Source organism: Nicotiana tabacum, chromosome 22 (assembly GCF_000715075.1).
Source record: "Nicotiana tabacum cultivar K326 chromosome 22, ASM71507v2, whole genome shotgun sequence".
NCBI classification, from domain to species: domain Eukaryota; kingdom Viridiplantae; phylum Streptophyta; class Magnoliopsida; order Solanales; family Solanaceae; genus Nicotiana; species Nicotiana tabacum.
This window is the reverse complement of record NC_134101.1, coordinates 21,838,898-21,851,379: the sequence shown is the minus strand read 5'-3', so window position 1 is coordinate 21,851,379 and position 12,482 is coordinate 21,838,898. Positions and strand designations below refer to the sequence as shown.

Sequence of the window (12,482 nt, the reverse complement as noted above, 5' to 3'; positions counted from 1 at the left end):
ACTCGGGGTGACTCAAGCATGCCCTCCAGACAAAAGCAAAGGTGAAGCAAGGAAATGATGGTTAAGGTGGTTAGTATGGTAGTGACTAATGGTGGCAAATGGTTAAAAAAAACAGTTGTCCACTCATATTATCCATTAAAAATGGGTTGAATAATAAATTTTTAAAAATCGGATCAAATATGGATAAGAATCATCTTATTCACTTAGAAAATGGATAATCAATGGATGACTAATGTATTTAACTTTTATATTTGTAAAGCCTCAAATTGGGAGTTTCTCAAGTTTGGGAGACGAATTCCCCCAAAAGTGATCATATACAATAAATCATGTATAATATGGATATCCATATTATCCGCCGATTAATCTGTTTTTATTCGTATTAAATATGGATTGAATCGGATAATTATCCATTTGTTGCATTACTCATTTTCGACCCGTCTATATCCGTCCCGATCCGCTTGTTTGCCACTGATAATGGTATATGATGACGGTGTTGCTAGTGGTGGTTGGCAACGGAGCGTTTTACTTCCCAAGAACCCGGAACGTTGACAACTGATGGTAAAATTATACCCAACAACCTTTATCAATTATTATAGTAGACCTTAGCATAGTGCTTTCTGAATAATGATCGGTCATCAGAATAGGAAAAAAGGACATATGCAAAAATACTGTAAAGTTGCATACTTTGTTGAAACCATTTGATACTTATATGTTTTAGAAAGAATTTCTGTAAATTGGGTTGAATGACGGGTTTAGGGTTTAGGGTTTAGGGTTTAGGGTTTAGGTACCAACGCTCACTGTGGGTGTGTACAGACTCCGAAGGGGCTCTTTCAGCCCAAGCGCTATAACCCTTTCCTTGCATAGGGCTAAACACTGCCCTCATCATTGCATAAGGCTAAGCACTGCCTTTCATTGTATGAGACTAAACACTATCTCCATTTCCTGCATGAGGCTAAGCATTGCCTCCATTATTGCATAAGGCTAGGAATTGCCTTTCCTTCCATGAGACTAAGCATTGTCTCCGCTCTTCGCATCGGACTAAGCAATGCCCTCATCTCATACAAGACTAAACCGTGTCTCGTCTCGTTCTCGCATAGGGGTGTTCAAAATCGAATCGAAACCGAAAATCGAACCGAACCCGAATCTTAATGGCTTATTGGTATCGGATTAACGGTTTAACAGACGGGGAACAGATTGAATTTTTTTAATTAACGGCTTATCGGTTTGGGGGCGGATTATTCAATTTTCTTAACGGATAATCCGTTGACCCATTAAGAGAATATATATAACCCTAAAGCCTAAACTTCAACCAGCAGCCACCAACAGAATTATGGTTCTCTTTATTCGAGCATAATTCAACCAGCTTCAGTAGAAATTCAACCAGCACTCCAGCAGCCACCCGCATTACTCTATCTCATCGACTTACAAGCTTCCAGCACTGTATCTTAGTGCCCTAGTATGAAGAGCAAGCTTATATTTTTGCTTTTTAAAATTGTAAATATGGCTCCAGCACATCCTTTGTATTAATTATTAATATATTGTTACCTTTCTAAGAGAAATGAACAAGAAAAAAAGAGAAGGACCGCACGTTTATTGTAATTTTGCTTCATTTGTGCTATGAATAAATTAATAAAAGCTTAGATACCATTATATTTAATGAGCTAAACTACTGAAATTGTTCCTTTGCATCTAAACCCAGGCAATCACATAGTTATCTCAATGAAATTTGATATCCTTGTATGATCCATGTTATAACTAGCAAGAGTTACAGTGGCATATCCATTAGAACTACTTTTTCCTTAATTACATCATTTCATAGTCTGCTTTGGGATGTAATATAGACTACAATGTGTTCTGTTTTTTTCACTCTACACTACATCATTCTTATGTAGGCACTAACAAACATGTATGTCTGGACTCAATGTGTAATTTCCTATTCTGAATTTGTATGCTAGGCGGTCAACAAATAATTAATGCACGTAATATAGATTGAATTAGGCCGATAAACTGCCCGATAACCGCCCGATAAGAACTAAACCGATACCAATCCGCCCGATATCTTATCGGGTGGCTAGCGGATTAATACATTAAAAAGCCGATAACTGTTAAGCCAAACCGTTAAGAGTAATTAACCGCCCAATCCGCCCGATAAGCAGCCCTATTCTCGCATATGACTAAGCATTACTTGTTTCCTCTATCAAACGATCGATATCACCGTATCTTTGCATCTCATGGGCTGAAACATCACCATATTGTCCGAAAGCGTCATAGTCTGAGGGCATCATCCTCATAGCCCGAAGACATCATGCCATGGCCGGAGGATCTCTCGAAATTGCATATCATTATTCAAAGGCATCATAGTCTAGAGGCACCATTTTCATGGCCCGAGGATACTATTCTATGGCCGGCAAATCCCTTATCATACACTTCATGGCCCAGGACATCATGGTCTAAGGACATCATCCTCATCATCCGAAGGCAACCTTCATGGTTCAAAGGGAATTTGCATCATGTTTAAATTTTCGCAATAACCCATATATATTCGTATGCACCATGTTTTAAGTTTTGCAGGTAACTCGGAAGGTAATCGTTCTACAAACAGGAGCAATTCTCGCTCTGGTTTCCGTTCACAATGTTCACATCCTTCGATCACCTCAAATGTAACTGATGGTCAGCAATTGATTACCCTTTGTTCCATAACCGTTCAAATATTTTCCTTATACATCTGTAACGTTCAAATTTGCATTCACGGCTCCACCTAAATTAGTCGTTACCTACGACACTACCCTATCCAAAAGATCTATTTTTCGAAGCATATGACCACTCTTATAACAACTCCATCGGTTTCGTTCGCTGTTGGATCCAGAACTACACACGACCTGATTCCAAAAGTACCAGGAATATGTAGGCAACTCAAGAACCAGGGTTCGGCTCCCATTTTTTAAAAATACATCGTTCCTCACTCACTTCGGACAAAAATTTATTTTCTTTACCCGACAACTCTTTCATCATTCCCAGGTAAAGAGGGGCAACTGTTGATACCCAATTATGCCCTCATATTTTTTTTCAAATAGTATATATAGTTTCAAAATATCATTTTGCATCGTTACTTAATTTACAAGAGTTATACAAGTATTTTCTATAGTTTTTATTAAAAAGGTTTTTTAAAAAAGCTTTAAAATTGATTTTCTTGCATTTAAATTATTTGAATAATTATTAATTACCCTTAAATTCTTTTGTGATTACCTTAATTATCCAAAGTTATTATTTTCATCATCATATATGTTTCAAAATATTTTACTTTATTTTATATAAGTATATTTATATTTTAAAGCTATTTACATAATTTTACAATAATAGCCTATATGATGTGCATAATTATATTTTTATTACATTATTTGTACCCAAATAGAATTTCATATTTTTACAATGTTAAATTATTATTTTCAAGCATCTTACTACATAAACAATATTTTTATTGTTTGTTAATTACTTTTTATAAATATTTGTTTATAATTTTTCGTGTATTTAATTTGTTGCCCAAATTTTGGGCTAATTTTGGACCAAACAAACCCAAATCACTGGCCTAGAGATCCCCAATCCTTAGCCCAACCTCATTTGGCCCAAACCAAATGACCCCTCTCCCAAACTCGGTTGGGACCCGTTACAACGACCCGCTCTGTTTTCTTCTAATCCTAGTTGTCGATCTCTCAAGATCAATAGCCCACAATCATCCCTCTGCTTTAAACTAACCAAACCCACCCGAAACCCTACCATTTCTCTAAGACTGTCGCTCATAAATCCTCTCTTCTCCTCTCATCTCAATCCCTAGCAGCCGCCTCCCTTATTATGTCCAACTCCGACCTCAACATTGAATCGCTCCATGATTCCCTTTCCATTTATGCTCTGTCTTATTGTTTCTTACACGATTTTGGTATCTCATAGTACTCGCCTATTTTTGGCAAGTGTTAGGCTCCGAATCGAAGGAATCAAGCTCCATTTTGTTTAAATCTAGATGATATTTCGTCTGTATACACTCATTACCAGGCTGTATGGGTCCGATTTAGTGAGATCTCTGACTATTTGTATTCTCCTTCTTGAACTAGGGTTTACCTGATTTTTCTCCTAAATGTATTCTGAATTGATTTTACATGCTTTTCTTTCCTTATTTTTGTGTTTGATTAATTATGTTTCCTTATTTGTTCGTTAAATTTTACTACTATATAAACCTCTCCCCTAACCCCCTTTAACGGACCTTGATCACTGTTATTCTCTCATATTCTCACTCACTCGATATTATTCTGAATCTATTGCTCTTGGCCGGCTGAAAGCCAATGCCATCAGATTCCTCTCTAATGACCTCCCTAGTGCGAGCACTGCTCGAGGCTAATTTGACGCTCCTGTGAACTCTGACGCACTAGGATTTGGGTCTTTTAGTTGTTCTCTTTTTGGTGATATTCGAGCTGTTTCTGACACTTAGACTTCTATTCTATTTTGTTTGTTGAATATGCAAAGTGGTGAATGTCTTGACTTTTGCAATTATATCCTCTTTTGCTTGTTTCCAGTGCTTCGCATATCCATGTTGTTCGAACCAATATGACTCCAATATTGTGTTATAATCATTGGCAATTTTACTTGCATTGTAGCTATTCTGCAATTCTGAATCTCCTAGTGTGAACTCTGTTTTTACCTACTTACATGAACCATATTTGTTGTCGCAATGCTTTAACCAAACCTGTTGATTTGTTCTAATGCTTGGTCAATCCTGCATTCTTTGGTATTGCTTATGCTTCTAATTGAATCCCAATACATTTAGGTTCCATGATCATGCATAGTCGACTGGCTTAAGTTCTGAGTTTGCATGTTCTATTTAACTTTAAGATAATATGTCTTCATGTCATGACACCTTTGGACTTTGAGATCTTTGTGTTATGCTCAGCATGATTAGGCTTCTCATCAATTGCTTTCTTGCATGTTTGATATTGGTTTCCATGTATGGTCTATTAATTTATTTGGTAAATTGGTCAATATTGGGCTGGATATGAGTCCATGTGTGGCTTTGGGCTTTGCAAATAGGCATACTCTCATATTTTTTGGGAAGGGTTTGGATCCGGGCCTGCTATCCGAATGAAAGAGTCTACTAAAGGTCCAGGTAGTGTTAGGGTTAACTCTTCTTAAGTCTGCCTTATTTGTTGGGCATGTAATCATCTTGGTTCTGTAATTTTTAAGTTTGTTTCTTTCCTTTTCTTTTTTTGTCTTTGGTCGTGTAATAATTTGTAAATAAACGATGGGGGAGATTAGTGAAAAGGGATAGGGTATTCTAATGCTCTCATAAAAGGGTAGAAAACATGTCTATAGGGTCTGTGTGTTCTATTTACTATTTCGTTCAACATGCCTTATATGTTATTTAGTTTAGTTTGTTGTACATTAATAGAAAGCATGCATATAGGAATCACGCACACACTTCACTTAACTTGTCAAAATATGTTGGCTCAAGTAATTGCTATATTTGTTTCTATATGTACTACTAGACGCTTCTAGATAGCATGCCTATAGGATACAATAACACATGTTTTGCTAATATCCACCTAGATACCATGTCTATAGGGTTTTAATTAATTAATCAATCAACTGCTTCTATTGCTCTTAGCATGCTGCTCCTTTAGACATCATGACTATAGGATCTTAATCAATCAATCGACTACTTCCGTTACTTTCATTGCACTGCCCCTCCTAGATGACATGCCTATAGGGATAAAATATTATAAAATCAAGTTCAATTGTCAATCCTGCCTATGAGACGTCTATAAAGCACGTTTATAAAATCAAACGTCGTTAATTCTGAGCTTTCAACAGTTTTACTGCCCCATTGCATGAATAATTTATAGATCATGCCTATAGGAGCTCTTTAACACCTTTAATGTGCGAATTTATTAGTCAGAAACAACAGTGATGTTTGTGTGATGCTGGAGATCAGAATCGCTTAGAAATTATGCCTATAGGATTTGACAACTCTAATGCGTCTTAATTCCCTAAAATATGTACTGCCTAAACTGCCTTGTACATTTGTTGTTTATGTGTGAAAGCTAATTTGAGCCTTTAATTGTCTTTACGTGAAGTCCTATCTGTTTTGATTGCCGCCTAGTTTTTATCATTTTGAGCAACCTAAGCTGAGTCTAGAACTACTTAATAGAGGTCCAAAGCCTCCTGGACCAAAGGCATGGGACGGGTAGTGCACGCATAGGGTACGATTTAGAATTGAATCAAAGCGCCTTTAAGTAAACAACTTCAGCATAGTAATTGGGTAGCAGAAGATGATAGTATATGCCCGCTGAATAATATGAGCAACCCCTACCTTAAGGAATTTACGAAGTATTATTTATGTTGCACGGGGTGATCCTTTAGGCTAAAAAACTTAAGACCCTCCCTTCTTTACGTATTTTACACCCAGTCATCTAACATAGATTAATGTAGTTGTATCCTTTGTAGTCATTAAGATTTATGTTGATTCTCATATGTTCTAATAAGACTTTTCGACTTCTAAATTTTCCTTTATTTATTTGATCACCCAGCCTAATTGCATAATTCACATAATTTAAAGTTCGGTCGGGACCCACAGTTGTAGACCTCGAAGAGTGCCTAACACCTTATCTTTGAGGTAATTTGAGCCCTTACCCGATCTTTGGTGACATAGACTAGTCAAACAGAGTTATTTGCAAATAGGTCCCCTAACGCACTTCAAAATCGGTGGCGACTCTTCTCTTTTAATACTCATTTAAAAGAGTTGTCACATGTCGAAACCCGTTTTCGCAAAAAAATGGGGCGCGACACTTGTATCTTTCCATTGTGCCAAAGGAAGTGTACTTGACTTTGAATACCCATTTACAACAAATAGGAGTCTTTCTTGAAGGCAGCTCAACTACTGACCATGTGTGATTGTCTTCTAAAGCAGCAATCTCACATTTTATTGCCATAATTCACCTGGGGTCTTTCATAGCTTCATTGTAGGTTTTAGGTTCAGTGATGGCTGAGTAGACTGCCAAAGCAGTGGCAAAAAAGGGAGACACATTAGCATAAGTGATCATGTCATAGATAGGATAACAATAATGGATATTCCCATTGCCAAGACTGACATAGGCTTTGAGCCAAATAGGAGGCCTGCTTGTTTTGGCTGATTTTCTTGTTTTAGTAGAAGGTAAAGTAGAAACAGGACAATCTTCTTGGGGCAAACTAGAAGTATCATTGTTTGTGACATGCTCATCAAGGAGATCAAGATAAGAAACTTACCCTGCATCAGAGTGTACAGGTGAGGAAGCTTTAGTAGTTGGGAGAGAATTTGAAAAAGGAGTATTTGAAGAAGGAATAGAAGTGTGTGGACTATCTGGAGGTGGAATGGAGAGAAATGTAAAGGAGTCTAGTATAGGAAAGAGATCTGAGCCTGTAGAGTTAAGGTGTTGACAGGGAAAAATATCTTTTTAGCAAACTACATCTCTACTGATGTGAAATTGCTTAGTGTGTATTTCATACATTTTGTAGCCCTTCTGTGTGGTAGAGTAGCCTAAAAAGACTGCAGGAACTGCTTTTGGAGAAAACTTTTCTATCCTTTTAACATTAGTCATGTATCCTAGGCACCTAAACACTCTCATATGCTGCAGAGAGGGAGAATGTCCAAACATGATCTCAAAAGGGGATTTCCCTTGAAGTACACCAGAAGGAAGCCTATATATGATATAGACAGCAGTAAACACACACTCACCCCAAAATCTCAGTGGAACAGCAGCTTGAAACCTGTGAGCTCTAGCTGTTTCAAGGATATACCTGTGTCTTCTTTCAGCAACCCCATTATGCTGGGGAGTATACACACATGAACTTTGATGAACAATCCCTAAGGATTGCAATAGGTCAGTCATCTGTGAGTTAAAGAACTCGCAGCCATTATCTGATCTAAAGTACTTGACTGAAGCTGAATGAACATTCTATACGATAGCAAAAAAAGATTTAAGTACCACTATGACTTCTGCTTTAGTAGGCAACAAGAACAACCAGGTATATCTAGAGTGATCATCCACCAAAGTTAGAAAATATCTCTTCCCATCATATGTAGAGACCCTGTAAGGACCCCAAACATCACCATGAATAGTATCAAAATAACACTTAGACACAATAGTACTGATAAGAAATGATAACCTTGTTTGTTTAGCTAAGAGACATACAGTGCAATGAGTGTCCTTAGTGTTACATTCAATAGTGTGAAAATACTCCAGTTTTCTCATAGTTTCTAGAGGTACATGCCCTAGCCTCCTATGCCACAAGGCTACACTTATTGACTCATCAGTTCTTATTATATTTACAATAGGTATAGGTCTTGGAATTGAATCCTTGACTTCTGCAGAAACTTGTGATACAACTGAACCTCCTGTTGTAAAGTTGAACACATATAGACCATCTTTTTCTCTGTCGATCCCCCTCACCTGTCCACTGAAGAGCTCCTGAAAAATAAAGAAGTCAGGGAAGAACATAACTACCCATTTCATTTCCTTGGTTAGCTTGGATACAGATAGAAGGTTGAACTTGAAGTCAGGTATATGCATCACATTAGACACATTTAGATCCTTTAGGAGATAAGCAGAACCTATGTGCCTAATCTTAGCTATACTACCAGTAGGCAATGCACTTTTCCCCTTGTCATTAGAGATTGCCTTGGCATTAGTCAACAAATTATATCTATTTACCATGTGACTTGAAGCTCCTGAATCTACAATCCATTTAGTCAAAATTTCAGTAATATCAGCACAGGAAGGCATACATGCTGTTATAGCTGATCCACTACATTCAGTTTGCTTGCCTAGAAGCTGCAAAATTTGATTGTATTGTTCTTGAGTAAATTGAGGGATGCCAGCTTGAAAGCTTTGATTAGTCTGTTGCATCTGAGAGATTCCTGCAAAGTTGACAGTGGAACCAGCTTGACCAGTATTGCTACTACTAAGGGTTTCAGAGGGATAATTTCCTGTATTACCTTGAACAAAGTTAGCAGTCCCAAAGCCACCTTTCTTCTTTGACTTAAAGTCAGATGGATAGCCATGTAGTTTGTAGCAGTTTTCTCTAGTGTGTCCTTTAAAATTGCAATAGTCACAATGTAGACTATCCTTTCTAGACCTATAGTTAGAGACTGAATGATTGTTTCCACCAAAAAAATTATAGCCTGAACCTGCATTGTTTTTGTTGCTAAACAATGTTGTTGCCCCAGTGTGAGTCATTCCATCTCCTAGGTAGGTGTGATTGTGACCAATGTTACTTTTGTTATTGAGTTGAGCTACAAAGGAATTAGCTCCCTTGCTGCTGAACAGGGCTGTAACATCATGAACCTTTGTGACTTGTAAGGGTTGAGCCAATACTCTTCTGCTCTCCTCAGAGATAATCATAGAGTATGCTTTGTTTATAGATGGTCTTGATGACATGTTCAAGATTTGATTGCTAGACTGAGAGTATGTTTCATTTAGGCCCATAAGAAATTGAAGAAATCTTTGATACTCAACATGTTCAACATACTTCTTTGATTCTTCACAGCCACACCCAAGACAAGGCATAAGGGCATCAAATTCTGCCCATAGCTCTTTCAACTTCGAAAAGTATGTAGAGACAGATGAAATCCCTTGAGTAAGGGTAGCTATCTGTTTGTGTAGGAATAACACTCTGGAACCATTGACTTTGTCAAATATTTCCTTGAGATCCATCCACACTTTGTGAGCACTTGAGATATACACTGTGTCACTCAATAACTCGTCACTAACAGAATTCATAATCTACGACAGTACAATAACATTACACTTTACCCACAACTCATGTAGAATATGAGGAATCTTCTCCTTAGAACTCCCATCCACAAACCCTAGCTTACTCTTTCCTAGCAAATTTACATGCATAGTACTACTCCACAAAGTATAATTTGCAGGTCCAGTGAGCTTAACTGAAATTAGAGAGCTACCTGGAGTATCGCTGGGTTGAAGAAATAGAGGATGATGCTGGTCAATTATCGGAGCTGCAGTTGCATCAGCTGGAGTCGTTCTACTATCTTCAGTGTTAATCGCCATTTTCTTCCTTCATAAGGAAGAATTAAGCTCAAGCAAAGTTGCACAAGAAAATGCTGATTACTCAAATCGAATGAACCCTAACTTTTGTAAGTCGAAACAATCAGACAGCTTAGTTGAGTAAATCAGCTGAGAATTGAGTGAGAAGAATCTAGAATCGAAGTTGTGAAGCGTAGATCAATGACACTCGCTCTGATACCATGATGAGATCTAGATTTGAAGCTATTAGCAATGGAGAAATGAGCAGGAAAAGAAGAAGAATAGAGGAAGAAAACAACTGCTTCTCATTGCTACAGTGATAACTAACATAACTGGCTACTTGAAAGACACTGTATATTTTATACTAACAGCCTAACTGCTCTTCTAGTTAACCAGCTAATATTTTAACTTATACAATTGTCAATGTATCTACCATTCATTCAACACGATTCCTAATTATTTGTTTTTTTAAAATTTTAGCATACATTTTTAAAGAAAGACATTTGGCTAATCACTATTTTATTACTCGTTTAAATAGCTTACTTATCAAGACTAATAATTGAAAAAGTAAGAGTAGATTTGAAAAATAATACTAATAAGTAACCTCTTGATTTTGAAATTAACAATTTGAGACATATTTAATTTGCTAAAAAAATTTAATATTCACGACAAAAGGTAAGAACATTTTAGATAGAGTAATGAGACAAGTTAAAATAACATTAATTCCAAATATTGTACCGTGTTGAAGCCCCTCCCCTTTCCTTGGGTGCTAATTGTATATCATGCCCTTTTATTATCAATTATCTAGGAAATTATTTTTCACTAGGAGCACCTGAAAAAAATAATTCCGTACAGAATGCATGTCTAAGCACTGGAACAATTTAAGTTCATAACTGTTGATTTAACTTCCATCCCCTACTTTAATGCTAAAGTAAGGGGTTTTAATTTTTTTCCCTGCCAGTAATCAAAAGAACTGATGTTACACAATAGGTCTTGGAATAACAAGCCATAATTATAACTTATTACATTAGTTTTCACTCTTTTAGACCACGGTTTGATTGAAATGTGATGTTTTTAACATCTAGTATGTTTTGAAAGGACTCTCCACCAGGGCCGGCCTGATGACCAAGCAATTAAAGTTGTTGCTTAGGGCCCCTTATTTGTAGGGGCCCCAAAATTTTCTGATATTTAATGTATTTGTCCATTTATTTTAATAATATTAAGTATTTGAAAAGAAAAAAAATACAAGTTTCAAGGAAAGGGGACGTTGGAGAACAATTGGAAAAGGAATATATTTTGGGAATTCATGCCTTACGCGTGAAAATTCTACTATGTTGTCTCATTTATGTACCATTATTATTATAAATGGGCCCACATTTTTTTTTTAATCTTTCTCTGCAAAGCCTTCTCTACATTCCAAATTTTCAATCTCATTCAGTTACTACCTCAAAATAAAAGAGCAAAATACAAGCAGGGGCGGCTCAATGATATTTGTGGCCTAAAGCCAAACTTCAATAAGTACAACGTATATATTCACTATTTTCTTCTTCTACTAAGCGATGGAAAATTTTATAAGATAATGTACCCGGCCTAACTCTTAAATCATTATCACAAACGCGTTGGGAAAGTCGTATTGAAAGTATTAAAGCAATACGATTTCAAACTCCATAAATAAGAAATTCTTTATTGAAATTAGTAGAAGTTAGTGAGGATCCAAAAACTAAAAGCGAATCTAGTTGTTTAGCAACTTATGAGTTTGAAAATTTTGAGTTTTTAGTGGGTATGACTATTTGGTATGATATACTATTTGCAGTTAATTCAGTTAGCAAACATTTACAATCAAAAGATATGCATATTGATGTTGCCATAGATCAACTTAAGGGTTTGATTTCTTTTTTCAAAAAATATAGAGAAGAAGGATTTGCAACTGCCATGATTTTTGCTAAGAAAATTGCATATGAGTTGAATATAGAACCTGAATTTCGTAATAAACGTGTAATATATAGAAAGAAACAATTTGATAAGAATGCTGATAATGAAATTACAAAATCTCTTGAAGAATCTTTTAGAATTTATTACTTCTTATACATAGTAGACCAAGATATTTTTCCACTTCAAAGTAGATTTGAACAATTTGAAGCGTATGAAAATATTTTTGGTTTCCTATTTAGTGACAAAAAGTTGAGATCTCTAGATGATGAGAACTTAAAAAAATTTATCTTAACCTTGAATGCTCTTTGAAACATAATAGTAACTCTGATATTGATGGTTTAGACTTATTTTATGAATTAAAAGTTTTAAGAAAAATAAGACATATAGAAGATGATACTCTAATTGATATATTTAATCATATAAAAAGACTTGATTCTTTTCCAAATGCTTATATTGCTCATAGAATAATGTTAACAATTCCTG

At 36.1% G+C, this 12,482-nt stretch overlaps 1 protein-coding gene across 1 annotated transcript; it reads right to left on the bottom strand.

The window, feature by feature from the left end:
• Positions 1-6,977: 6,977 nt before the first annotated feature.
• On the bottom strand, positions 6,978-10,091 carry LOC107787023 (uncharacterized). Its single transcript, XM_075242723.1, has 5 exons — positions 9,918-10,091; positions 8,214-9,803; positions 7,496-7,976; positions 7,288-7,438; positions 6,978-7,230 (listed from the first exon to the last, which is right to left on the bottom strand). The coding sequence occupies exons 1-5, from the start codon at positions 10,089-10,091 to the stop codon at positions 6,978-6,980; spliced, it is 2,649 nt and encodes an 882-aa protein (XP_075098824.1).
• Between the last annotated feature and the right edge of the window lie 2,391 nt (positions 10,092-12,482).

Excerpts from the sequence above, each read along its gene's own strand:
- LOC107787023 (XM_075242723.1), bottom strand. The coding sequence starts at position 10,091 with ATGGCGATTAACACTGAAGATAGTAGAACGACTCCAGCTGATGCAACT. Across the intron at positions 9,804-9,917 it reads TGTGGAGTAGTACTATGCAT|ATTATGAATTCTGTTAGTGA; the intron begins GTAAATTTGCTA and ends GTACTGTCGTAG. Across the intron at positions 7,231-7,287 it reads CCTGTACACTCTGATGCAGG|TTTGCCCCAAGAAGATTGTC; the intron begins GTAAGTTTCTTA and ends TGATACTTCTAG.